Source organism: Cervus canadensis, chromosome 1 (genome assembly GCF_019320065.1).
Source record: "Cervus canadensis isolate Bull #8, Minnesota chromosome 1, ASM1932006v1, whole genome shotgun sequence".
Taxonomy (NCBI): domain Eukaryota; kingdom Metazoa; phylum Chordata; class Mammalia; order Artiodactyla; family Cervidae; genus Cervus; species Cervus canadensis.
In genome coordinates, this window is record NC_057386.1 from 108923880 (window position 1) to 108949925 (window position 26046).

Consider the following 26046-nt stretch of genomic DNA (forward strand, 5'->3'; position numbering starts at 1 on the left):
AAGCCCAGGCTGAGGACGGGAATGTCGGGTCAGCAGAGTCTGCAGGAAGGCCCAGGCTGGACCAGCTGCCTGCCGCTCCCCACCAGCCTGAACAGGGGCATGAAGAGGAGCGCCTCCAAGAAGCCCTCCACCCTCAGATTCCAGCAGCCAAATGTAAGACATGAAACACAGCCCCTGAGGACAGGAACCTCCCACCTCCCAGGTTCCCTTAAGGTCCCCACCTCATAAAGCAACCTGCTGCCGGGAGTGACCCAGAATGCCTGGGGGTGTGGGTGGGAGGAGGCAGTGGTAAAGGGAAGCAGAGAAGTCAGGTTTGAGACAAAGCTCTCTTCATTTATTTGTTGTGAGGATGGGGAGGAGAACCACACAGAGGTGCCAGAAGCTGCTGTCCACCAGGCCCTCGCTGCCAGGAGGCCTCTCTGGAAGGGCTGTCAGCTCAGAGGCCCTGGGTGCCCTACACGCCCGTCATAAAAAGGTCATGACTGTCCCCTTCTTGCCAATCTGCCAGCGCTCCAAGGGGAAAAAGCGGATCACTATCCTTCAGGAGATGGAGAAAAAAGATATCATCAGCTCTTTGGCTAACTCCTTACATTCTAACACCCCCCAGCCAGACAGTCCCACTGTGGGCTCCAAGGAGCCTGCCTTAGCCCCACCAGGCATTTTGCAAGCCTGTCTCACCCCATGAACACTCTCCCCCAACCCCAGACAGGGCAGTGGGCACGTCAGGGGTGGAATGGTGACTGTCCACCATCATCACCCACCCAGAACAGACAGGCAGCCTCTGTGGTCACTGTATGTGGGTTCACAGGGGAGCCTTCTCTCTTCCAAACTGCAGGCCCCCAGGAACAGTATCCCAGCCCCTGTTTTTGCAAAGCCTGGCTCAAGAAGTCCAGGCATAACCACCTCCCTCCCCTCATCCCCACATATCTGCAGAGTGAGTGAATGAGCTCCTCTCCCAGAAGTGATAGGAAGTTCCTTGTGCAGAAACAGGATAGCCTAGGGCCAAGGAGGTATACATGACAACCTCAGTTGTCCCATGTGTAAATGGGCATAATGGAGCTATCTCCATTATGGGATGAGATGTCCCCATAATGGGATGGCATGTCCACATGGGGGGTATAGACAAAGACACAAAACTTCTAGGGATCAAATGGGGTCATGCATGTGAGTTATCTATCAAATCTCTGGTATGTGGTAAATTACAGGTTACTTATCGTTGTTAGAATTCTTATGGCTCCCCAGATTAAGGACCAGGTCTAAGCACCCCCAGAAGTGACCATTCTTCACCCACTCTTTCTGGGCCAACAAAGGCTCTATTCTGAAAGGTTCTTTCAAGATTCTTCTGCAGTTAGTTCCTCATAGGCATAGACTCGGCTCAGGAATATTTTTCACCCAAGAAGAAACCATGACCTTGCCACAGAATCCCAGGTTTGGGAGCCATAGGGGCTTCTTATTAGAAGCCGACTCATTAGAAAAGACCCTAATGCTGGGAAAGATTGAAGGCAGGAGAAGGGGACGACAGAGGACTAGATGATTGGATGGCATCACCAACTCAATGGACATGAGTTTGAGCAAGCTCCAGGAGATGGTGAAGGACCGGGAAACCTGGTGTGCTGCAGTCCATGGAATCGCGAAGAGGTGGACACAACTGAATGACTGAAAAACAACCACTGAGGGCTTCTTGGGAACCATTTAATCCATGCCTCTCTATTCACAGAAGAGAAGGTTACAAACCAGACACGGTTTACTTCCAGGTTTGTTTGGATTCCCCCGGCTGCATCGGACCCAAAGGTCACAACCTCAGGACATACCCAGAATTCCTCCTGTCCAGCTTAGAGAAGTCCTAGAAGATTACTCCTGTTTTCCTAACATATGGAAAAACCAGAGGGCAGATGATAAGTGGCTTTGGTTCTGTCGGGGTAGCAACATTCCGCCCTGCCAGCTGCCAAGGCAGGCACAGTAGTGTCATCCCACGCAGTGCCCCCAGTAGTGGTTAAAGGGGAGCCTTCCCATTTCACAGATGGAAACACTGAGGTCCCAGAGGCCATATCTTGCCCAGGTGTCACAGGAACCACTGCAGAGCCAGGAATTCATTCAATTCCACCACCACTCTCAAGGTGGGCTGTCCACAGGCCCATGGGGTCAAGGGGCCAGGCGACACCAGATCCTTCTTGTCCAGGGTGAGGAATTAATTTTTCCCCCAAACCTAGGAGGGGCCTGAGGTGGGATCCCGGCCCCCAGTGGCACAGCAGTCCCAAGAGGGTCCTCTCCCTGCCCCCCTACGCACCGGTCCTCGGCCAGGTCCAGCTCCTTGGTGAGGAACTCGAAGAAGCGCGCGCTGTGGCCGCGGTTCTCCTCGGCCGTGCCCACCACACCGATGGAGGAGACGAGCAGCTGGGCGCTGGGCTCCGCCGAGCCGTTCACCACCATTGCCAGGCCAGACCGCACCGTCACGTTCACGCGCTGCGGGGATACGGGAGTTTAGCCTGAAGCCGGCGTTAGGCGGGGATCGTGCTGAGGACCTGGGGAGCGCGGCGTGGGGGAGCGCGGGGTGCAGACGCGCGGGCTTCACGGGGGTCAGGGCTGGGGCACGAGTCGGGGTCCTTGGAGGTCACTTCGGGGTCACGGCTGGCCAAGCCGACACGGAGCACGTGTTGCGAGCGGGGCCACAGGGCCCTGGAGTGCGGGAGGTCGGACTTGGCGGCAGGCGGCGGGCGGGCGGGCGGACGCGGAAGAGTCGGGGTCACGCTGGGGAAGCGGGTCGCAGACAGAGCCCGACCCCGGTCCGCCAGCCTCCTCCCCGCCCCGTGCTCCCCGGCCCAGGCTCACGTCCTCAGGCTTGCTCAGGATGGCGGCAGTGGCCGCGCAGAGCCGCTTCTCCAGCCCCGCGGGAACGCGGCCGGCGGGCAAGCTCGTGTCCAGCTCAACGAACGGCATGTCCAGCGGGAAAGGTGCGAACGGGCGCGGGGTCCGGGTCTGTGTTCTTGAAGGTCCGGCGACTGGTAGCCACGGGGCGGGGGTGCCACGGAACCTGCTCTCCTCATTGGCTGAACAGAAACGCAGCGCCCCCTGATTGGCTGCCTGGGCTACCTCCCCCGGGTCTCGGCTGACAGCCTCCGCAAGGGCTGGCGCCGATTTCCGGAAGTGTTGTAGCCCGACCCCCTCCATGTGACCCCGCCCCCAAAGAGGTATTGGCGCGCCAGGCCCCGCCCACACGCCAGACCCCGCCCGCGCCCCCGCTCCAGCCGCCCTGGCCGTGGTTTCCTGTCCCCTGTGGCTTTCCAGCACTTCTTGTGTAATATTTAGGTGGAGGTCTGAACACGCCCAAACACACACACACACACCCGGAGGGGCCATCCCCAGGCTCCACCCTGACAATGCTACATCGTCACGGAATATTAAAATTTTTTTTGAATGAGTTGTCTCTGCGTCGGGCAACTCACGATCGAAGTGGGAAAATGCTCTTCTCTTGATCAGACCTGGTGACGTCTGGGGGCTCGAGTGGGGCTGGGCAGAGACCCTCGGGTTCACTGCATCCCTACCTGGTACCCGCGGACAAAAACACCCTTGTGGCTTCTTGTGCCTGTGGCAACCTTGCCTCATGGTGAAGGATCGCCCACCAGCGGGTGGTGATAGCCAGCCAAAGCCCCGGTCGAATTACCAGCAATGTTTATGGGGCCCTGTATTTTTTATAGGTGAAGCAAAAGCTGTTATTGAAAACGTGGATGTCTGTTGATGTGGCCAAACGTGGTACTTTCATCAGCGTTGGAAAATTGTTTGAATTGTAAATAACAAAGGTCGTTGAAATTATGTGGGTGTGTATGAATGATTCCAACTACTTATCTAAAATTTTATGTAAGTGGGCATATTAAAGGACTCATTCTTTGTCCTTTAGCCTCATGGCAGAAACCAGGGGAAATTTTCAAACAAGAGAGGGCCAGGGTCACTTTTGTGTTTACTAAAGCTCTTTCCAGAGTTCACATGGAAGTCAGCGTGCAAGGGGTAAGGGTGAAGTTAGCGGACAGACGGAGGAAAGCATGCAGGACTGGCGTGTGGAGGGCACTGTGGCCTGGACTCTGAGCGGGGAGTTGTGTTTTGGCCCACAGCCGAGGGGAGGGAGGACCATTTCTTAGAGCGCCATGGCAGGCTTGCCGGGACCCACTACAAGAAAAGCTGCGCTAAGGGCTTCAGCCTCTCCTTCAAGGCAGTGTCTGCTGGAGGCAGGTCCTTGGCCTTCATGATGACCGCATGGGCCTCTCGGAAGAGGTCCTCCCCCACCGCAGCTTCCACGCGCTGGCGCCACGCAGCCAGCTTAGGCCGGCTTTTGAAGATGTCGCAACCGGCACTGACAGGCTGCAGAAGAGGGAGCTGAGTGGAGGGGGCGGGCACCCAGGGAAGCAGAAGGCTGCACCAGGCCTAGGGATCCCCTGGGTGGGTTTTCCCTCCTCTGCCACTAGAGGAAACACCGGGAAACTGCTCATTATCCCTGCAGGGTGGGGTTTTTAGGCCCCTTTTCACAGATGAGGACCCTGAGGCTCAGAAGGGACATGACCCACCCAGGGCCCCCCTCCCCCCAGCCAGAAAGGGCAACGTGAGCTGGTGCACGGGCTCCCTCCCGGGGTACCCCACAGCACTCACATGCATCAGCTCTGTGATGGCCACCAAGTCCGCCACTGAGATGCGGGGCCCGGCCAGGAAGTCCTGGTCCTTCAGGAACTTGTCCTCAAGCAGCTGCAGGCACCTGTCCAGCTCAGCCAGAGTGTTCGCCAGTGTCTCAGGGGGCACCCGTTGGCCCAGGAACACGGGGAACATCATCTGGCAGGCAGAGAGAGGGCTCAGCGTCTGCCTAGGGCCCGGCCTGGTTCCGGCTCTCGTCCTGTTGACCAGCCATCCTGCGCATTTCTCCTCACTCCTGTCCACCCCTTCCCACCCACAGCCACCACCAGCCCAGGCCTCATCGCTGACTCACGCATGGTCAGCCTCCACCTCTCCCTGGGTCCTCACATCAGGCAGCCAGGGGATCCCTCCGCAATCCCAGTCTGCCCGTAGCGTCTCCCTGCATAAAGCCTTCCATGGCTCCCTACTGCCCCCTCCCCGCAAAGGTCTCAACACAGAGCAGCAGCCATCCTCTCCCACTCTCCCAAACCAGCCCCACTCCACCCCAGGCCTCTCAGATGGGAGTCTGTGGGAACGGGCCTGCAGATCCCTCTAGGATGCGCTTCAAGTGTATGGTCCTAATCGGTACACTTGGGTGGGGGCAGCCTCTGCGTTGCCAAGCTCCCGGATGACCGTCTTGCTCCCGGCCCATGGACCACACTTTGAGTAGCAAAGGTCTATACTCACTCTCCTCAGCTTGTCTCCATTCGGCCCTCAGATGCACCAGGCTCCCTCCCCTACCACAGCTTTTATTGTCATTGTTGAGTCCCTAAGTCATGTCTAAGTCTTTTATGACCCCATGGGCTGTAGGAGGCCAGGTTCCTCTGTCCATGAGATTTCCTAGGCAAGATTGTAAGAGTGGGTTCCCCTTCCCTCCTCCAGGGGATCTTCCTGACCCAGGGATTGAACCCGAGTCTCCTGCGCTGGCCGGTAGATTCTTTACCACTGAGCCACCAGGGAAGCCCATGGCTTTTAAAGCTATGGAAACTTTCTTTGGGCCAAATGGGCCCCAGGATGGAACTCCCCGACGGTCCGGTACTAGGACTCCAAGCTCTCGCTGCTCTGCTGAGGGCCCAGGTTTGGTGCTCAGTCCCCCCACGCACAGGATGACTGCTGGGTGCTGGTCACTGACCACGGCTCGGAGTCCATGTCAAAGACCTCTGCACATTTGATAAGTAAAAATGGTATCTGCATGCTCTTTTAATGTGCAATTGCTTGGTTTTTACTGAAGTTAAATGTTTTCATCCGTTTACTGACCCTTTCTCTGTCCTTCAGCTACATCTCTGCTGGTCTCCTCTGCCCATTTTTCTACTGTCTCTGTCTGATGGGCTTCTAAGAACATCTTAAATATCAAGAGTGTTACTTCTTTCTAACATATCTTTGCCAAGATTTCTCCCAGTGTTTTTTGCTGACTTTAATTCTCTTTTCTTTTTTCTTCTTCTACAGATTTCATCATATAAAATTGATGAGCCTTTTCTTTAAGTCTCTTACTGTTATTAGGCTTATCAATCTTTGCATACCCAGAAATTAGATCAATATTTAGTGAAATATCTCATTTCTTCCTACTTTGAGGTTTTTCACTCAACATCTGTCCATTGAAAAGTATGTGTGTGGCAAAGTGAGGGCTTGATGCTTTTCCCAGACAAGAGGCAACATTCCTGGGCAGTATGACATATGCAGGAAGGCGTAGGGTTCATTTCCAGCAGCTTGGGAATCAAAACACGTTGGGGGCGGGCTTCCCTGGTGGTTCAGTGGTTAAGTGTCCTACTGCCAGTGCAGGGGAGGACATGGTTCTGTCTCTGGTCCTGGAAGATTCCACGTGCCTCGGGGCCATTCAGCCTGCGTGCTGGGGCCCATGAGCCACAAGTCCTGAAGCCCGTGTGCTCCAGAGTCTGCGCCCAGCAAGGAAGATCTAGCAGAGCTGAAAACAACTAAACAAATAAATGTGTTTTTGATAAGACACCTTGGGGGTGTCGTTCCCAGGCTCTGTGCCTCGGTTTCCCCTCTCAGAAACAAGTCCGTTGCCCTGGAGCATCTCTGGCCTTCTAGGATTTAGTGTTCTCAGTTTCGACAGAGAGCCTGGCCCCTTGATCACCCCGGGAGGGCTCCCTGCCCCGGGGCTCACCTTCTGCCACATGGCCCGGGTGCAGCTCATCCGGACGGCCGTGTGCTGCCAGGACAGGTACTCGTCCACGCGGGCTCGGGCCTGCAGGTCCTGGGGGTACCAGTGGTCAGGGGCCTCATACTTGCGGGCCAGATACAGCAGGATGGCCACACTGGGGAACATGGGGGGGTGCGGGGGACATGCCCCAGTCACTCTTCAGCTGTTCCACAGGGACCAGGCCCTCACCTCACACGTCTTTCCCCAGATCCTGTGGGTGGAGCACCTCAGCATCTCCCTGGTTCTGATACACAAGCAGGAATGCGTGGCCCAGAGAGATCCGCTGACAGCCAGGGCCACACAGCTCTATACTGGGCCATCCTAGCATCTGAACTAAGGGCATCGAGGGGAAAATGAAGTGTCACGGGGCTTCAGAGGACCCTAGTACCATTCCCCACCATCCCTGGAGCACAGGCCGTGCCAGGAATGAGACCAGGTGCCCCTCCCAGCTGTGGGCAACTCTGCCCACTTCAAGCCATTCTCCACCTCTCGGGCCGGAACAGGGACTTGGGACACGCAAGCCATGAGCCAAGCCATCAATGGTGGTCACACAGATGGCTGACAGGTGCAGCCCAGGGGCCTATTACCTCTCAGCCAAGGTGAAGTCCCCATCCTTCAGGGCTGGCACCTTCCTCAGGGGGTTCACCTGGACAAAGTCATCGCTGTGGTTCTGGCCTGTGGAGTGACCAGTGAGGCAAGTGGGGAGAAATGTGAGGCCTCTAAGGTCTCTGCCCACCCCCACCCCAACAACCAGGCACCAACTTTCTGGGGTCCCTGTCCGGGTGGGCCATCAGGGAAGAGGAGGCCACTCCGCTGGTGAGCGGGTGACACTCCCCGACCCCACCAGAGGTCCCTGTTCCCGTGTCCACTCGCTCGGGACCTGGGCCAAGGAGCATCTCAACTTGGGCTTGGGCGGAGGGTGAGTCTCTGCAGCTGAACACCCCAGTCCTGGTCAACTCCATCCCTGCATCAGACCCACCATCCCTGCAGACCGCTCCCTCTCTGCTAACTGAGTGACCTGTCCACACAGCTGTTCCCAGGCCTCAGCAAACCTCTCACCAGCAGTGCCTGACCTACTCAGCCACTCAGCCTCCCGCAGGCCGCTCCTCTTTCCTTCTTGTGCCAAACCTTCCAGACTCCTTCCCCACCAGGGCCCCCCGGTCTGGCTCACTTCTGCATACTGCAGCCTGTGCGGAGCGGACACCAAGTAGTGCGTGTGAAGCCGGAGGCTTCAGTGGAGCGGGACTCCAGCCTGGTCACAGGACCACCTGCCAGCCTCTCTGCTCCTTCTCCTTCGTGGGCAGGATCACCACGATCCATTCTCCCTCCAGAAACAGCCTCTGTGCCCGGCCCTCACCCCAAGGAACCCCAAGGCAGAGCAAGGTGGCACCAAAGCAGCAGGCGGCTCAGGCTGGGGCGCCAGAGGCAGAAGGCAGGCAAACTCAGCCAAGCACCGGTGTCCCTCCCGGCCTGCCTGAGAGGCTCTGAATCCAGAGCTCTCCTGCGGTCCGGTGACAGCCCTGCCCCCTCCGCGGGATTCTGCCCAAGTGGAGGGGACCTAGGCGGGCACAGGTAGGAGTACAGCGGAGGCCAGATGCAGGTGAACAATCTTCTGGGCAGCCACGCCCAGAAACTCGAGATGGGGGCTGCCTCCGCTGGGAACCAGGAGGCCGCGTCATTGTTCTCTCCGAGCCCTGGTTTGGACAGGGCTCCACTTTCCTCCGCTTCTTCGCCCCGCCCCGACCCCAGCCGCACCCCGCATTGCCCTGCTGTCTACCCGCTCTGTTCCCTCTTAAGCTGGGTGTGAAGAACTGTTGGTATTCACTAGGCAAAGGTGAGACTGACAATACACAACCGATGGCGGAAGCCACGGTTTCCGATGGGAGTCTGCCTGCACCGGCCGCCCGACTCGGGGGGCCACAGGGACACCCCCAGACCCGGGGCCTGCTTGCTTGTCCGGCCCACCTTTGAGCAGGTCCACGGTGCGCAGCTCGAAGGGGATGCGGTTCTTCTTAGCGAAGATGTAGACGGCGCGGCAGGGCTGGGACAGCAGGTCCAGGTAGAGCTCCAGGCCCATGGCGGGGGCGGGAACGGCTGGCAGGACCGAGGACAGGAACGGCGGCGGGCGGGTTCCACCGGTCACCCAGCCGAGGGATGTGCGCGGCTCCAGGTATCAGAGCCCGGCCACACCCTCCCCGCCCATTGGACAGCGCCGGAGAACTCTGGGCCAATCAGCGGCGGCCTCGCTCTCCCGCCTTCCCTCTGCGGGGTTCTGAGCTGGGCTCCCTTTCCTGCCTGGCAGGGTTAGGGGAGACGGTCTCTGTGTCCCTCCGCTGGGTCAGTCCCCTTACCTGGACATCAGCGTCTAACCTGCGTCAAATGGAGCGGGGTGGGAGGGAACGAGATCAAGGGCGCTTCCAGCGCATTCAGTGAATTTAGGGTCAAAGGGTTGGCCCAGGCCACCTCCCCCCACTCAGAGAGGGGGCTGAAAGAGGAGGGACTTCAAAGTCCCCGGGGAACACAAACAGAGGAGGAGTAAACGATGACGCAGCCACCTGGGGGCTCACGGCCCAGGGTGGAGGCGGGGGTGGGCCTGTGGACCTCTGCGACCAGCAAAGACCAGGTCACCACCTCAGGAAGCCGCCCTGACCAACCTTCTTTACGCTCCCGGCTAATCTTCGCTTCCCTCCTGCAAAACAGAAGCCTCGTGAGACCCATCTATGAGGTTTGCGGGTGGGCCCGGAATCTTCCCACTTCCTCTGCAGGGCCAAACCCCTCCAACTACAAGCCTGGAGCTCCTGAGGTCTTTGGCTGTGATGCCGTCATTCTCGAATCAAGTCTCCCAGAGGAAAAAGTCGTGTCCCCAGGGACTTCAGGCTTGCCTGATAGCTTAGTTGGTAAAGAGTCTGCCTCCAATGCAGGAGACCCCAGTTCAATCCTGGTTGGGAAGATCCCCTGGAGAAGGGATAGGCTACTCACTCCAGTATTCTTAGGCTTCCCTTGTGGCTCAGCTGGTAAAGAATCTGCCTGCAATGCGGGAGACCTGGGTTCGATCCCTGGGTTGGAAAGATCCCCTGGAGAAGGGAAAGGCTACCCACTCCAGTATTCTGGCTGGGAAAATTCCATGGGCTAGTCCATGGGGTTGCAAAGAGTTGGACGCAACTGAGCGACTTTCACTTCACTTCACTTCACTTCCAGGGACTTCCCTGGTGGTCCAGTGGCTAAGACTCTTTGCTCCCAAGGCAGGGCATCCAGGTTGGATTCCTGATCACAGAACCAGATCCCACATACCACAACTAAAGATCTTGCAAGCTGCAGTGAAGACTTGTGAGTGCCTGTGCTGGTCGTGTCTGACTCTTTGAGACCCCTCAAGAACTGTAGCCCAAGAGGTTCCTCTGTTCATGGAATTTTCCAAGAATACGGAAGTGAGTTGCTATTTCCTCCTCCAGTGGATCTTCCTGACCCAGGGATTGAGCCCACCTCTCCTGTATTGCAGGCAGATCTTTTTTTACCTCTGAGCCATTGGGGAAGACCTACTAAGACCTAGGGCAGCCAAATAAATAACTAAATAATAAACAAAGAAACAAACAACCCTATTCCCAAACCCAAGATTCAGAGAAAGCCCAACTGGGAAAAAAACAAGCAAACAAACTTGAGAATAGCTTGGCCTTTCTGGGCCCCTGGCTCCCAGTTTAAAAAAGACCTATCCCATCAGCAGAGAATTTTCTCCAGGCTGGATGGGGCCATGTTCTCCACCCCCTCCAGGGGACTGGCCTCCTCCATAACTCACCTTTGGCTGGACTACTATGATATCCAATTTCCTTGCTTTCCTGGCCACCCTCTAGTTCAACCCCCACCAACAGCCAGAATGTTATTCTAAAACACAATCTGAGCATTCCGTTCCTGTTCAGGTTCTGCAACTCCGAGGAGTGGCAATTCAGGCCCCACTTGACCGAGTCCTGACCTGGGGAGCTGCTGTTCGATGCCTCCTCCCCACCAATCCCTCGGGGCAGGTGCAGGACTTGTGACTCACAATGCTTGGTACTGAAAGGACGACTGGCCCTGCAAAGAGACTGTTGGCATGCCTGCAGCAACACACGTAGAGACCTGGTACCTCTACTGTCCTTGTCGAAGAACCAGCAGAGGACGGGGCATTTGTTAATTTCACTCTGGACAACCAGTCTGGGGAAAGCTGATCCACCAGGCCTACGAAGGTAGCTGTTTTTCAAAGAGAGGCCAAGACCACGGATAGGACAGATAGGTCAAGTAAACCACACCTCAGAGTTAGAAGCAAAGGCTCAGGCTGAGCCCAGGTTTATTTCCCAGATTGGAAAGAAAACGCAGATGAAAGGAGACAAGGTCTGGGTGTGCCATTCCCTTCATGGCTTTGCAGCCCCAGAGATAGATGGGTGGGAACCTGGCCCGGGGAGCAGAGGACTCAGGCAGGCAAGCCATGCCTGCTCTCCGCCTGCTCTCCGGCTCTGCCTCCCAAGCGACAATGGAAATGAAGCCACTCTGCGAACTGCCAAGGGCGGAGCAGAGGCGAGCCTTCCTGGCTCACTGGATCATGGCCAGCACTTTGGGCAGCATCTTCTGCTTTAAGGTGGGGTCTGCAGGCTGAGAGTCCTTGGCCTTGAGGATGACCTCATGGGCCTCCTGGAAGAGGACCTCCCCCACCGCTGCCTCCACGCGCTGGCGCCACGCGGCCAGCTTGGGTCGGCCTTTGAAGACTTGGCACCCGGCACCCACGGGCTGCAGGGAGAGAGGGCATGGGATGGGTGACCACGTATTGCAACACCAACCTGGTTTGGAGGCCACGGAACTCCAGAAGGTTTCTCCACAGGGTCCCACAGCCGGGGGCATGGTGCAAGCAGGACTTCAGTGCCACCCAGGACCCCCCCTGCCTCATCCCCCCTCTCCCACCACCCACAGCACTCACATGCATCAGCTCCGTGATGGCTACCAGGTCAGCCAGAGAGATGTGGGGCCCAGTGAGAAAGGCTTTGTCCTGGAGGAACTTGCCCTCAAGCACCTGCAGGGCCATGTCCAACTCGGCCAGAGTGGTCGCCAGCATCTCGGGAGAGACCGGCTCACCCAGGAAAACAGGGAGCATCACCTGATGGGTGGGCAGGCAGAGTGGGGGCTTAGGGGCTGGCATTCCTACCTGACCTCCAGGGAAACACCTGAGACTCTAAATGTAAAAGGTCCTTAAATATAAATATAAGGTCTTAAAAAAAAAAATATATATATAAGGTCTTTAACTATAAAAGACCATCAGAGGGTAATTAATAAATTCTGATTTATTCATATCAGGAAATGCTATAGAGTAGTTAGAAAAAAAATGCATTAGATCCACCCACAGCACTGTGGAAAAATGCAAGTTGCCGAATGATTTGAGAGCATTTATATAAAATTACAAGCACTCAAAGCAAAGCTTTGTTTTGGGCTACACATAAATGTAATAACGTAGAAGATCATGAACTGAAAGGACTTGAACCAGATCTCCAGGGGCAGGCAGTGGGGGGGACTTCAGGAAGGGACAAGGGCAACAAAGAGGTCTGTTGACTTTTGTTCCCTAATGTTTCTTTTTTTATATAAATAAAAAATGATAGAAGACACAACAATGAAACTGGTGACCCAGAGTTAAAGATACACTTTCAGAAAGGAGGCGTGCACCTCTGAGAAGAATACGGATCGTCATGAAAAACCCACCATGATGACTCTAGAAAGAAAATAACCTTGTTCTTTTCTTCAAGTCATCAAAGAATACAGAACTTTTTTTAAAGAAGGAAAAATAAAAGAAAGAACAAAAAATAGAAAAGAAAAAAATCTAAGCCTGCCTGTCTGATATGGAAAACATCAGTCACAAGAGGTTCCTGAGCTCTTAAAATATGACTGGTCTTAGATGAAATGTGCTGTGAATGTAAAATACACACCAGAAAACAGACATGGATCAATGGAAAAGACAGCAAGCCCAGAAATAAACCCGCAGGCTTCTGGTCAACTAATCCACGACAAAGGACACAAGAATATACAAGGGAGAAAAGACAGTCTCTTCCATCAGTGGGGCAGGGAGGGCTGGACAGCTACGTGAAAACAAATGAAATTAGAGCATTCTCTAACACCAAGATAAACTCAGAGTGAAATACAGACTTAAACATAAGACCGGAAACAGTAAAGCCCCGAGAAGAAAACATGGGCAGAAGCCCTGAGGGGCACCTCGGTGTCACTGCCGATGGACACTGGTGTTGCCGCCACACTTTGGCTATTGTGAATAATGCTGTTGTGAACGTGGGTATACAAACATCTCTTCCAGATCCCGCTTTCAGTTATTGGTATATGCCCAGAAGTGGAATTGCTGGGTCATATGCCAACTGTATTTTTAATTTTTTTGAGGAACCACCATGCGTTTTCCACAGGATCTATTCCCCTTACCATTCCCATCAATGGCCCAGGAGAGTTTCCATGTCTTCTTAGCCTCACTAACACTTGTTATTTTGCTTATCTGTCTATCTATCTTGGCTTCCCAGAGGTGCAGTGGTAAAAGAATCCACCTGCCAATGCAAGAGATGCAAGATACACAGGTTCGATCCTGAGTCAGGAAGACCCCCTGGATGAGGGAATGGCAACCTGCTCCAGTATTCTTGCCTAGAGAATCCCATGGACGGAGGAGCCTGGCAGGCTACAGTCCATGGGGTCACAAAGAGTCAGACACGACTGAGAAGCAATCCTCCACCTATCTATCTATCTGTAATAGCCATCCCAGTAAGGATGAAGTGGTATTTCATTATAGTCATTTTTAAAAAAATATTTATTGAATTTATTACAATATTGCTTCTGTTTTGTGTTTTGTTTGTTTTGGCCACAGGCCATATGGGGTCTTAGCACCCCAACCAGAGATCGAACCTGCACTCACCCTCTGCACTGGATGGCAAAGTCTTCACCACTGGACCATCAGGGAGGTCCCCTCATTATAGTTTTAATATGCATTTTCCTAATGATTAGTGATACCGAACATATTTTCACATGTTTACTAGCCAAAATCATACCACTGATACTCTAAGTATATTGGGTTAAGTATATTCAACTGTGTCTTTTTACTTTTTAATTATGGCTACTGGAAAATTTTAAACTACGCACGTGTCTCACTCTACTTTCGGGCTGCACTGGACAAAATGAACTAAATTCCAGGGGGCATGAACCCCCCCCCAGGTAAGCTACGTTCATCCCTGGGGTCCAAGCAGGTCGGGGTGCAAGACTTCCATCTGTCTGGGAGTTTTCTGATGAAGCAGCCACGTGGGAGACTTAGGGCAGGGCTGAGAAGCAGAGCGATCTCTTGGTTGTAGTTGGTGCTTAGATTCCAAATCCTTGCTGGAGGAAAATGAGCAACCTGATTCCACCCTCAAAACATTTCTGAGACCAGATGTGAACTGAACTGGAACCAAAGCCGCATTCCAGCCCCAATCCAGACTAGCTGAGCAAGATGACCCTCCCACCAAGGACGCCTGATAGAAGAAAGTGCAAGCCTTGTGTCAGGTATTTCTCATGCGTTCAGTCTCCACTCTCCTTTTATATGATATGTAGCACACAGTAAGAAATTAAAAGACATGTAAAGAAAGAAGAAAATGTGGGTGTTCCCTGGTGACCTGGTGGTTAAGGTTTGATGTCACTGATGTGGTCCTGCTTCAATCTCTGGTCAGGGAACTGAGATCCCACAAGCTGCCTGGTGTGGCCAAAATATAAAAGAAAAAGAAAAAGAGGCAAATGTGACCCATAATCAAGATGGTAAGAGACAACCAACAGAAACAAACCCACAGAAAACCCAGGGGCTAAAATTCACTAACAAAAACTTTAAAGTGACTGTGATAAGAATCAGTATGTTAAAGAATTTAGAAGAAAAGATAGACCAAGTGGGTGAGCAGATGATGAATTTCGCCAGAGAAATGGAAACTCTAAGAAAGAACCACACGGAATCTCTAGAACTGAAAAAAACACGTATTTCAAATACAAAGAATGTATTAGACGGGCTTAATAGCAGTTTGGGCAAACAGAAGAAAGAACTGGGAAGTCAAAGCCGGGTCAACAGAAGCTACTTAAACTGAAAGGAAGAATGTTGCCCGCGCCCTTCTGGGGCGATGCCCTCACTGCCCCCCTCCCCAGGGAGAGCCACCTCACCTTATGCCACAGGGCTCGGAGGCAGCTTCTCCGCAGGGCTGCGTGCTGCCAGGCTAGGTACTCGTCCACACGGGCACAGGCCTGCAGATCCCGAGGGTACCAGTGGTCGGGGACCTTGTACTTGCGGGCCAGGTAGAGCAGGATGGCCACGCTGTGGGCGAGGGGAGGACATGTTGGAGGGCAGGGGGCGGGGGGCCACTGAGCCGGGGCTTCATACAGAGTCCCTTCCTGAATCTTCCTGACCACGCGCCGAGCTATTTTCTCAGTTTCCAGACAAGGAAGCCAGGCTTTAGAACAAGGATGGGACTTGGTCAGGGCACACAGGCTCTGGAGGCTGAGGTGAGAGTCTCCCTGAGGCTAACAGGCAAGCTCCTTCTATCACCGGGCTAAATTCCACGGCGAGTCCTGCCAAGAGTTCGGAGCACAGTTTCTGACGGGAGGACCAGAGAGAGCTTCCTGGAGGAGTCAGCACCAAAACGGAGCCTTGCAGAAGCTCAGTTCCTTCCAATTCCATCCAGCCTGCATCCACTCTCATCATCCCATGTTCAGACCCCCAGGAGGTCTGACGGTTCAAAAAGGCTTTCCTGACATCCCTTCGTCATTTGTTCTCTGTCATCCCTAAAGTATCCTGCTGGAAACACAGGAGGGCGTGGGAGCTGTGGGATCTTGGACCAGAGGGACAAATAAGACTCGTGCAGCCCCCCTCCTGCCCTGGGTTAGCCGGGCTGCCTTGGTGTTGAGATGGGGGGATCGACCTGGAAGGACAGTGAATGTGGGAATTTGGGGCCACTGGCAAGGCCTTCAGAAACTCGGGGTACCCCAGGGGCTGGGCACCCCAGCCAAAGGGGCTGAAAACCTCTGTATCTGCCCCTGGCCCAAGCTCCCTACTGGGAATCCTGCTTCCACACCTAGCTAAACAGTTCACTTTTTTTTTTTCCTCTTTTTGTTCCCAGCAAGGGAGTTCCGAGGAAGACGAGGGTCCCTGCTGTGATGGCAAACGTCCATGTGTCTGGTGGTCCTCCCAGGGAAGAGCAGCCCAGAGATGGGACCACCAGGAGACCTCAGTTCAAGTTTGGCCAGAGGGCATCCCTTTGGGGGATGAACTGCCCTGCTCTGCCGTGCCCCCCTGCCCGGGGAATCCCCTCACCAACAACCACATGACTGGTAAGCTGCTTGCTTTTCCAACCATCCCTGTGACCTGAAACCGTGGGCAGGCAGGAGCCAGGGGTCCTGCCCTGGCTCTCTGCGGGATATTGGACCGAGGGCCCTTCACCTCGGAGGACTTCAGTCTCTCGTCTATAAAGGGACGAGACAGCTCCTGCAGGGTCTGCCAGCAACCCGGGGGCCCCGGGTACCTCTCAGTCAAGATGAAGTCCCCGTCCTTCAAGACTGGCACCTTCTGCAGGGGGTTCACCTGGGCAAAGGCGTCGCTGAGGTGCTGGCCTGCGGAGAGCCCGGCGTGGTGGGTGGTGGGGAGGAAAATGCCCGCCCTGCCTGGCTGTGCCCACCCACAGTACCCGCCCCCCTCAAAAGTCCCCAACCACAATTTCATGGCTCTTCTCCAGCCCCTGGCTGCTCCTGGTGTGGGAAAGGCTGGCAGGGGCTGCTGTGGGAAAAGTGGGAAGTTCTGCCAGCTGGTGCAGAGAGAGCTTGCCACCCCTTGCCAAGTCCCTGTGGACATAACCTCCCCCCAGGAGTCCCCCCAAAACAGAGCTTAAGGAGCTCCATCCAGGGCGGGGCCTGTCCTTGCCTGGGCCCGCAGACTCCCACCCTCGGCCTTGTCACCATCACCAGCGTCACTGTCTCCCACGTGGGGTACGGGGGTATCCCAGCTGCAGGGATTGGGACACTGGTCCCCTGAGGGGACTCTGGCTTCCTTCAGTGCCCCTTTCCCTGTGGACCCTAAGGATAGGTCCCCAAACACAGACAAGTGGCCTCTTCCTAGCGTCCACTTGAAAAGTGAACGTGAAAGTAGCTTAGTGGTGTCTGACTCTTTGTGATCCCATGGGATACACAGTCTATGGAATTCTTCAGGCCAGAATACTGGAGTGGGTAGCCTTTCCCTTCTCCAGGGGATCTTCCCAACCCAGGGTTCGAACCCAGGTCTCCTGCATTGCAGGCGGATTCTTTACCAACTGAGTTATGAGGGGGTGTTGACTTACTTGCAGCCAACCTCCCCTGGACCCTCTGTGTCCCCTTGCTCACTCCGCCCTCGGCACCAGGAACAGAGCTGGCCCCGTCCTTAGGGTCCCACTGCAGCTCCCCGGAAAGGTGCAGCCCAGAGTCCCCTGGGACCCTGACCTCTGCTTGAGCTCACGTGAGTGTTTTCTGCCTCTTCAGATGCAGCCAGAGAGAAACTTCTGGGGGGCACGTGTCATCACTGCTGCCCCTGCTCAACAGCTTTCAGGGGCTCCCAGAGCAGGAGCCCCTGAAAGCTGTTGAGCAGGGGAGCTGTTTGCCCCAAGAGCAGGCAAAGCTGCTCAGAGCCATCCGTGTCCACCACGGCCTCACCCCTCCAGCCTCTCTCCTCCCTTCAGACTGTCCCTTCACCAGGACCCTCCCCTCCGCTCCTGGCGAAACACACCTCCTACAGCACCCTCTGTGGGACAGCCTGGCTGGGACACCCCTTTGCCCCCACTCCCTCTCCCGTACCCCACACTCTGCAGAGGTGACTGCTGAGCAAGCCTGGGGGCCAGTGCCCCGAGGAGGCTGGAAGAGATGGCGATTCAGGCCTCGGGACAGGCTGGCACAGAGGCAGAACGGCAGGCGAGCCTCGGCGAGCTGGGGGTGCTGGGCGGGAGGCTCAGCCCTGCCGAGTTGCCTGACTTGTTCTGTGCACCCCCCCACATTCCCCCCCCCCCACTAGCAACACGGGAGCGCTGCCCTCCCTACCCCCGGTTGCCCTGGCATGCCAGCTGTGCCCTTGGGACTCTGGGGACCTGCCAGGGAAAGTACAAACCCTCGTCCTCTGTGTGCAGGGCTCACCAACCCCCCACCCCCCCACAGTCCTCCTCCTGCCCTCCGCATCCCCAGCGCCGGTGCCGCCTTCTGAGAACGGATAAGACAGAGGACAAGGTAAGTGCAGGCAAAGCAGGGGTAGGAAGGAAGCGGGCTGGGGGGTGGGGGCGGGCCCGGGGCAGCCGGGCCAGAGCATCAGCAGTTGAGGCCACAGTGGAGGGACTCGCTCTGTCCCACCCCCCAAGCGGCCCCCTAAATTCCTCTCCTCCTGCCCCCACCTCTTCGCCCAGTCCCTGTCCCTATGCCCACTGGCACCCCCTGTTCGCCAAGTCCCTCCATGCCTCATGCGCCCCCTCCCCCCCCCACCCCGGCTCTTTTACTCTGCTTCAACTGAGCTTCCCCGCCCCCCCGCCGCCACCTCGGCGTCCATTCCAGGGACCCAGCCAAGTTTGGGGATCCCCAATTCTCCGATCTCCCTGGTGGCTGGACGCAGGACGGCTGAGGCTCGGGGAGGGGCTCCCCTGAGCAGTGTTTGACCTCCCCTTCACCTCCCCCCACCTCTCGGTCCCCCAAACCGCGGCCGGGCGTCCACCTTTGCGCAGATCCACGGTGTGCAGCTCGAAGGGGATGCTGTTCTTCTTGGCGAAGATGTAGATGGCGCGGCAGGGCTGGGACAGCAGGTCCAGGTAGAGCTCCAGGCCCATGGCGGGGGCGGACCGGCCTCTCCACGCAGGGGACACGGGACTCAGCGAGCCCCGGGCCGCGACCGACCGAGCAGCGCTCGGCCCGCCCCCCACGCGCAGCTCCCCAGAGGCGCTCGGCCGCACGCTCGGGTCCAATCGCCGGCGCCCAGCGAATCTGCGGGGCGGGGGCTCCTGAAGGTTCCCCTGGGGGAAGCGGGCAGGTCACACCCAGGTTCATCTCACCGAGCGGAACATCGTCAAGGCTCATCCCGGCTGTGGCGTGTCAGAAGTTACTGCTTTAGGGATGAAGAAATTGAGGCCCAGAGGGATCACGGGTCCAGCAAGTCTGACGCCAGGATCCACGATCTTGGCCCCAAGCTGCAGAGACCCCGGCGCAACCAAGAGAAAAGTTCAGTTCAGTTCAGTCGCTCAGTCGTGTCCGACTCTTTGCGACCCCATAGACTGCAGTACACCAGGCCTCCCTGTCCATCACCAACTCCCGGAGTTTACTCAAATTCATGTCCATCAAGTCGGTGATGCCATCCAACCATCTCGTTCTCTGTCATCCCCTTCTCCTGCCTTCAGTCGTTCTCAGCATCAGGGTCTTTTCCAAGGAGTCAGTTCTTCGCATCAGGTGGCCAAAATATTGGAGTTTCAGCTTCAGCATCAGTCCTTCCAATGAACATCCAGGACTGATATGACCAAGAGGCAAAGCCTCAGACTTTCCGGCAGTGCTCACTCCCTTGCCCCAGTGCACCCCTGGAATTTGACAGCAGGTCTTCCTGCTCCCAGCACAGTGCCTCCGTCTCATTCCCTGGGTGTGTTTCTTCCCTCCTCTGGGTCTCTGTTTCTCCATCTTTGAAAATGATGGGAAAGATCCAACAAGCCTGCTTCTGGGCATATATCCAAAGAAAATGAAAACAGGATCTCCAAGAGACAGATATCTCCAACCCAATGTTCACTGCAGCCAAGATAGGGTAACAACCTAAGTGTAAACAACCTAAGTGCCTGATCTTACTTGTGTGGAATCTTAAAAAGTGGGACTCTTACAAGCAGGGATTAGAACGGTGGTTACCAGGGGCTGGGGTGAGAGGGGGAATGGCAACACACTGGTTAGAGAGTAGAAAGCTTTGAGTACCCAAGAAAAGTAAGTTATGGAGATCTAATGCACAGCGTGGTGACTATAGTTAACAGGACTGCGTAGTGCTCATGCAGTTTGCTGAATAGTTCTTAATTATTCTTACCAAGAACATAAAAAAAATGGTAACTGTCTACTGAAAAAAAAAAAAGCACAACCTGAATGCTGTGAGTGAAGTTTGATCCAGGGTCTTGTGGAGAACAGTAGCCTTTTCAAAAATCCATTTTTTTTTTGATTCGCTGATCTTCTCTGTTGTTTTTCTACCCTCTGTCTCCACTCAAATCTTTATTATTTCTTTTCTCCTGTTGGCTGTAGGTTTAGTTTGCCTCTCTTTTTCTACTTCCTCCAGGTGTAAGTTAGGTTGTTGGTTTGAGATCTGTATGCTGCTGCTGCTGCTGCTAAGTCGCTTCAGTCGTGTCCGACTCTGTGCGACCCCATAGACGGCAGCCCACCAGGCCCCTCTGTCCCCAGGATTCTCCAGGCAAAAATAGTGGAGTGGGTTCCCATTTCCTTCTCCAATGCATGAAAGTGAAAAGTGAAAGTGAAGTCGCTCGGTGGTGTCCAACTCTTAGCGACCCCACGGACTGCAGCCTACCAGGCTCCGTCCAAGGGATTTTCCAGGCAAGAGTACTGGAGTGGGTGAGATCCGTATGCGTTCACAGCATAAAATGGCCTCTTAACCCTGTTTCTGCTGCCTCCCAGCCTCCCATAAGTTTGGGTCTGTTGTGTTTCTAATTTTTAAGGTGCTTTCTCATTTCCCTCATGATTTCTTCTTTGATTCATAGGTTGTTTAAAATGCATTATAAAAAATATTTCATTTCCTAGCTTTCCTTCTGTTATTGATTTCTCATTGCATTCCACTGTGTTCAGAGAACATACATCATATGATTTCAATCAGTTTAAATTTTGGGGGACTTATTTCATGACCTCACCCAGGGTCTATCCTGGACAATACTGCATGTGCCATTTAGAAGATCATGTATTCTGTGTTGTGGGTGCTGTGCTGTGTGTAGCCGGCAGGCCGATGGGTTTATTTTTTAAAAACTATCTATCTTTATTTATTTATTTGGCTGAGGCAAAATAAATATTTATTGCTTAGTTGCAGCAAGTGGGATCTTCAATCTTCATTGTGGCACGTGGGGTCTTTCGTCTGGGTGAGCAAACTCTTAGCTGTGGCACGTGGGATCTAGTTCCCTGACCAGGGATTGAACCTCAGTTCCCTGTATCGGGAGCATTGAGTCTTAGCCACTGGGCCACCAGGGAAGTTCCCCGATAATGTTAGAATGTGGTTCAAACCTCCATTTCCCGGGGGAATCTCCGATCTCGTTATTCTATCCATTAGTGAAAGTGAGGCACTAAAGTCATCAGCTGTCACACTGACAGTTGAATCGTGTGTGACCTTTAATTTCCCAGTTCTTTTCGGAATCTGGGGGGACTCACAACTGCCACCCAGCCCCAGGCACATCTTGGGCTCAGGAGCCACGGGAGTTGTTTCAGTTCTTTATTAGGCAAAGCAGCAGTGAATCTCAGCGTCTCCCTTAAGGAGGGGTCCCCGGGGCTGAGCGGCCAGGCCCGCGGGGCGGGCGCCTCTATTTGAACTTCTGCAGCAAATCGCAGATCCTCTCCTTGACCATCGGGTCCAGCGTGGAGCAGTCCCATTCTGCCAGCTTCACCAGCCGGTCGTGGGCCTCGCAGAAGAGGCTGGAGCCGATGGCCAGCTCCACCCTCATGCGCCACTCGGCCAGCTTGGCACTGTTGAGGAAGACATTATGGTTGCCGGCCGTGGGCTGTGGACAGACGGAGAGGAAGGCATGGTCAGCCTGTGGACCAGCCCCAGCTGGGCCCCGCCTACAGGCACAAGACTCTCCCAGTTCGCCCCCGCGGCCAGTGAGCCTGCTGACCCCCGAGGCCTGGCCAGGGCTCACAGGTCATGTAACAGATGGAGGTGGGGGTGGAGAACCCCGAGTGGCTCTCTTGTCGCTGGTCTTGCTCCACGGCTCCTGAGTCCCTCTCTGAGGGGCCGGTGACCCAGGGGTTCCCACTTCTCCAGTGTGAAACCTCCCAGGGGTCTTGCCTTCTTCCATGGAACTCCCTTGCCCCCAGACAGAGGTGGGAGGAATTCAGTTATTTCTCCCTGTGTTGAACCTCCCTCTGGGAACAAGCACAGGAACTGCGATGAGAGACCCAGCCGGCAGCCTGAGAAACATGAACCCAAGATGTCCGGGGTGCGTGGGGGGAAAGTTTAAGAGGTGTGGGGGTGAAACTTAGGGGACTGCACCACCTGGGACAGAAAGACTGGGACTTTTTTTTCTCCCTGTGCTGGTCTATACTGCTTACTGACCAAGGACCACAGTGGCCACTTTGCATACCGGCCAGGGTCTCAACTCCGTCTTGCACACCACCTCGGTCAGAAGTGGCCACCCTCCCCTGCATGCAGAAGCTGCATGAATGTCCCCCACCCAGAAGTGTGCCCACGTGCAGAGCAGATGGCCCCTTAGACCCAAAGCCAGGGAGTGGCCCTGTCCAACTGCCCTGACTGGAGCTCTGGAAAAGAGGGGCACTTTGGTCAGAAGGACACTTTGGAAGCCTCTGGACTCTTCCTGGAGGGTCCTTTGTGGGGAGGAGGCACTGGGATCCCAGCTGACTGAGCAGGCTCACCCTCCAGCTCCCGTCCCCACGGAGGACTCTTCCTGAAGCACTAACGACCATGATCCTCCCCGGTTCAAAACCTGGGCTTCCCATGGTTCTCCCTGGGTCAAGGCCAGGCACCCAGGCGTGGCTCCCCCTTCCGCAGCCTCTCTGCAAGTTATGGTCGCAGGGGAGTCCCTCATCTGCTCCATCCGCCCACCACCCCACTGCAAACCTGCATCATCTCCACCAGGGCTACCAGGTCAGCCAGGGAGATGTTGTCCCCAGTGATGAACATCTTGTCCTGCAGAAACTTTTCCTCGAAGAGCTTCAGGTTGTTCTTCACCTCTGCCAGCATCTGCTCCGTCTTCTCAGCTGGGACCTCATCACCCGTGATCATCGGGATCAGCAGCTGTCCGGGGTGGGGGAGGGGAGGGAGAGGAGGCCCCATCTGACCCTTCAGGCCTCTGGAGGCCCCGTGTGACCCTTGTCTGCTAAGAGAGGTGGTGGACAGTACCAAGGATGTAAAGTGGTATCGCCTCCGTTGGCAGTTCCATTGGGTAGAAGTCACCTGGGGCCCTTGTTCAGAAGGATGTGAGGGACTTCCCTGGTGCTCCAGCGGCTAAGACGCTGAGCTCCCAACGAAGAGAGGGCCAGATTCCATCCAGGGTCAAGGAACTACATCCCGCATGCCACAACTGAGAGTTCCATGACTAAAGATCCCCACACTGCCACAAAGATCGAAGATCTCGTGTGCTCCATCTAAGACCCAGCACAGCTCCAAAAGATTAATTAATAAAAGATTTTTTTTAAAAAAAAGACTTGAGGTCCCAGCAGGAAAGAATCCTGTGATTGATTAGTAATGTCTGCCACAGGTGTAGGATAAGAAGTAGGGGCACATGGACTGTTTATTTGTCATCTTCAAATATGACGGTCTTTATGGGCCGTTTCACTGTTTTTCCTCCCACTGCACAGCTCACAGCTTGCAGGATCTTAGCTCCCCAACCAGGGCGGGGATGCTTGCTTGAGCCCCAGCCGTGGGCCCCTCACCTTCATCCAGAGTATCTTATTCATGGGCAGCTGAATGGCCGTGTGCTGCCAGGCCATGAACTCGTCCACACGGGCGCGCATGTGCAGGTCTGGCGGGTACCAGTGCGAGGGGGCACTGTACTTGCGGCACAGGTAGAAAAGGATGGCCACGCTGCGGAGAGGACGGTCAGGGCACTCCCCAGGCCTCCCCAGGCCTTGCTCATCGGCCCCCCGGCGCGGCAGGGCCCAAAACCGGCTCTAGGCCCCCGGCATTCCTCCTGGAGGAGGGTGAGCCCAGAGGCCCCGAGAGGCAGTCAGTTCACCCCCCCAGCAAGGGCCCTGTGGGGAAAGCGGGTGTTGGTGGGTGGCCTCAGACAGGGCAGAATATGTGGGGAAATCTTAGGAGGTCATTCCTAAACATTTGCAGGTGAAGGATGGGGCGGCCAGGAGGCAGCGGAACTAAGTGAGGGTACAGGCGATGCACAGTGAGCCCGAGTGGACCACCGACGGAGCTGGGGGTGGGTACTAGGTTCATTCCGCCCCTGGTTCTCTAGCGTTTGTTCTGCTTTGGTGTGTGTGCGAACTTCTCCGTAGTAAAAGAAAGCAAGCGATCAGTAGCACAGGTGGGCAGAGTGGGACTCTCTCCTAGGAGGAGTGGACACGCAGGGTTAGAGGGCCGGGAAGATGTTACCTTTCAGACAAGATGAATTTCCCGTCTCTGAGGCTGGGCAGCTTCCTCAGGGGGTTGATCTCGATGTACTCCCTGCTGTGGTGTTGACCTGAGAGGGGCAGGAAGCTCTGAGGCTGCCGAGACCCCAGGGACAAGAGACCGGGGCCTCCCCGAGACAGAAACAATGCCTCTCGATGCATCTTCCCAAGAAGGGGACGCTGCGCCCCAGAGGAGAAGCACGCCCCCCGCCCAGGTGAGGAGGCACGTCAGGGAGCCTAACAGGGACCAGGCTGGCACGCTGCCGCCCTCCCAGGCCAAGCGGCCAGGTCAACCCTTTGGCTCCAGGAAGCTGGAGGCCTGCAGCCCTCACCCCCAGCTCTGGGCCCAAAGCCACATCCTGTGAATCAACAGGAGCCATGGGGGCCTGGATCCCAGCCCCAGGCCTCCCGCCCCCTCCAGGCTCTGCAAGAGGAGATTCTCCCGCATCTGTAGTCGGGGCCATGACCCTCACCTGGGCCCCGAGGAGTCACCCTGGACAGGTCTGAACACTCGGCCAGGGTCGGGGTGGGCGGACAGGTATGGATGGAGGTGAATGAGGAATATGTACACTTGCTCCTGTGACCTCGGCCGCCCTGATCGGCAGCTGCAGGGCAGCGGAGAAGGCAGGGGTGCTGGGTGGGAGCCCGGGGACCCCTCTTGCTCCCACTGCCTGCCCCCCGCCCCCGTTCATCACAGTGAGGAAGAATCCGCGGGGAATGGCAGAGGTGGGCCAGTCAGACACAGAGCGGACAATTGCTCCCACCAGGAAGCTTTTCTTCCCCTTGTGCACTTGGGTGGGGCATGGCGTCGCGTGGGGTGGGGCGTGGCGTGGGGTGGTGGTGTGGCGTGGCGTGGTGTGGGCGTGGTGTGGTGTAGTGTGGGCGCATGGGTGGTGTGGGCACACGTGGTGGGGCGGGGCGTGGGCACGTGGTGGGGCAGGTCTCCTCTGCCTCCGCTTCTGTGAACCCCGCACCAGGCCCACCCGGGCAGCTGCAGGTGCCCACCTTTCAGCAAATCCACAAACTGGAAGTCGAAGGGGATGCTATTCTTCCTGGCAAAGATGTAGACAGCGCGGCAGGACGCGGACAGCAGGTCCAGGTAGAGCTCCAGGCCCATGCTGGGCCTCACCGCGGCCGGCAGATGCCCAGCCGCACGCAGCCCACCGCAGCCTGTGCCCTGGCCCTGTGCCCACCCACCCAGGCCCGGCCTCCCGCATTCTGGAACTTCTTGTTCTCTTGGTGTTGCCATGAGGACCGGAAGCCTGGAATATGCTCATGCGGGAAGGACTGTGAGGACACTCACAAGCTGAGCCGCAGCCACCCCGTAGGGGGGTGGCTGTGAATTTGCCCTTCCACTCCCTGGGGGCACAAGTGTGTGCCCTGGCCAGTGTCGGAGAGGGGCTTCCATGCAGGAACTCCCGGGGCCAGGCCTTCACGGCAGAAAGTGACCAGAGGGGCGTTACAGGGTCCAGAGCGAGAACTAACCCAGGGCTGTTCCAGAAGCGGTGGGGGGCGGAGGGGGTGGTTTCTGGCCTGAACGGTGGCTAGGAATGGGCGCAGAGAAAGAAACTGGAAACTGGGAGGTTGTCAGGGCACTGGGTGACACCACCGGGGACTTCAAGGGGTCACAGAGGAGCTCAGAAGCTCCCAGCCTGGAATGGGACCAGCCGTGCCCGAGAGCCAAGCACCTGGACTCGGCTCCCGGAGGCAGAGGAGGGTCACGCGGGGGGGCCTGAGTGCTGCTGTCTCTGAGCTGCTCGATTTGGGGAGATTCCCAGACTGTTTAGAAATGGGGAGAGCCCACTGCCTAGAGCAGAGCAAGGCTAGAGACGACTGACAGGCACACAGCACGTTTACTGCGGCCCGCAAAGCGCAGGGGCGGGGCCGGCCCTCAGCGGGGCTGTTCCTTC

The 26046-nt window shown here is 56.1% G+C and overlaps 4 protein-coding genes across 9 annotated transcripts; all 4 read right to left on the bottom strand.

The window, feature by feature from the left end:
- Positions 1-312: 312 nt before the first annotated feature.
- On the bottom strand, positions 313-3193 carry LOC122419897 (D-dopachrome decarboxylase). Of its 2 annotated transcripts, none has more exons than XM_043434675.1 (3): positions 2830-3168; positions 2288-2463; positions 313-538 (listed from the first exon to the last, which is right to left on the bottom strand). In XM_043434675.1, the coding sequence occupies exons 1-3, from the start codon at positions 3166-3168 to the stop codon at positions 466-468; spliced, it is 588 nt and encodes a 195-aa protein (XP_043290610.1). In that variant the 3' UTR covers positions 313-465. The 2 variants fall into 2 exon arrangements, with proteins under 2 accessions (XP_043290610.1, XP_043290611.1); XM_043434676.1 differs by lacking the exon at positions 313-538 and adding an exon at positions 1679-1865 and having other exon boundaries at positions 2830-3193.
- Positions 3194-3938: 745 nt separating this feature from the next.
- On the bottom strand, positions 3939-9019 carry LOC122419924 (glutathione S-transferase theta-3-like). Its single transcript, XM_043434677.1, has 5 exons — positions 8783-9019; positions 7405-7492; positions 6782-6932; positions 4639-4815; positions 3939-4353 (listed from the first exon to the last, which is right to left on the bottom strand). The coding sequence occupies exons 1-5, from the start codon at positions 8892-8894 to the stop codon at positions 4162-4164; spliced, it is 720 nt and encodes a 239-aa protein (XP_043290612.1). The 5' UTR covers positions 8895-9019; the 3' UTR covers positions 3939-4161.
- Positions 9020-11101: 2082 nt separating this feature from the next.
- On the bottom strand, positions 11102-19160 carry LOC122419940 (glutathione S-transferase theta-1). 4 transcript variants are annotated; one of them, XM_043434678.1, is made up of 5 exons: positions 18543-19104; positions 16348-16435; positions 14993-15143; positions 11757-11933; positions 11102-11569 (listed from the first exon to the last, which is right to left on the bottom strand). In XM_043434678.1, the coding sequence occupies exons 1-5, from the start codon at positions 18652-18654 to the stop codon at positions 11375-11377; spliced, it is 723 nt and encodes a 240-aa protein (XP_043290613.1). In that variant the 5' UTR covers positions 18655-19104; the 3' UTR covers positions 11102-11374. The 4 variants fall into 4 exon arrangements, with proteins under 4 accessions (XP_043290613.1, XP_043290614.1, XP_043290616.1 ...); XM_043434679.1 differs by lacking the exon at positions 18543-19104 and adding an exon at positions 17645-17757; XM_043434681.1 differs by lacking the exons at positions 11757-11933; positions 14993-15143 and having other exon boundaries at positions 18543-19135.
- A 2098-nt stretch (positions 19161-21258) lies between these two features.
- Positions 21259-25826, bottom strand: LOC122420542 (glutathione S-transferase theta-4-like). Of its 2 annotated transcripts, none has more exons than XM_043435773.1 (5): positions 25142-25826; positions 24120-24207; positions 23450-23600; positions 22635-22811; positions 21259-21558 (listed from the first exon to the last, which is right to left on the bottom strand). In XM_043435773.1, the coding sequence occupies exons 1-5, from the start codon at positions 25383-25385 to the stop codon at positions 21361-21363; spliced, it is 858 nt and encodes a 285-aa protein (XP_043291708.1). In that variant the 5' UTR covers positions 25386-25826; the 3' UTR covers positions 21259-21360. The 2 variants fall into 2 exon arrangements, with proteins under 2 accessions (XP_043291708.1, XP_043291795.1); XM_043435860.1 differs by having other exon boundaries at positions 21303-21558; positions 23450-23564; positions 25142-25282.
- Positions 25827-26046: the final 220 nt, after the last annotated feature.

Coding starts and splice junctions, on each gene's coding strand:
- LOC122419897 (XM_043434675.1), bottom strand. CDS start 3,168: ATGGAGGGGGTCGGGCTACAACACTTCCGGAAATCGGCGCCAGCCCTT. Junction 2,464..2,829: donor TCCTGAGCAAGCCTGAGGAC/GTGAGCCTGGGC, acceptor GTATCCCCGCAG/CGCGTGAACGTGACGGTGCG. Junction 539..2,287: donor CTGGACCTGGCCGAGGACCG/GTGCGTAGGGGG, acceptor CATCTCCTGAAG/GATAGTGATCCGCTTTTTCC.
- LOC122420542 (XM_043435773.1), bottom strand. CDS start 25,385: ATGGCAACACCAAGAGAACAAGAAGTTCCAGAATGCGGGAGGCCGGGC. Junction 22,812..23,449: donor ATAAGATACTCTGGATGAAG/GTGAGGGGCCCA, acceptor CACCCCGGACAG/CTGCTGATCCCGATGATCAC. Junction 21,559..22,634: donor CCCTGGTGGAGATGATGCAG/GTTTGCAGTGGG, acceptor GTCTGTCCACAG/CCCACGGCCGGCAACCATAA.
- LOC122419940 (XM_043434678.1), bottom strand. CDS start 18,654: ATGGGCCTGGAGCTCTACCTGGACCTGCTGTCCCAGCCCTGCCGCGCC. Junction 16,436..18,542: donor CACCGTGGATCTGCGCAAAG/GTGGACGCCCGG, acceptor GGCTCTCCGCAG/GCCAGCACCTCAGCGACGCC. Junction 11,570..11,756: donor CCATCACGGAGCTGATGCAT/GTGAGTGCTGTG, acceptor CTCTCCCTGCAG/CCCGTGGGTGCCGGGTGCCA.
- LOC122419924 (XM_043434677.1), bottom strand. CDS start 8,894: ATGGGCCTGGAGCTCTACCTGGACCTGCTGTCCCAGCCCTGCCGCGCC. Junction 6,933..7,404: donor GACTTCACCTTGGCTGAGAG/GTAATAGGCCCC, acceptor CATGTTCCCCAG/TGTGGCCATCCTGCTGTATC. Junction 4,354..4,638: donor CCATCACAGAGCTGATGCAT/GTGAGTGCTGTG, acceptor CCTCTTCTGCAG/CCTGTCAGTGCCGGTTGCGA.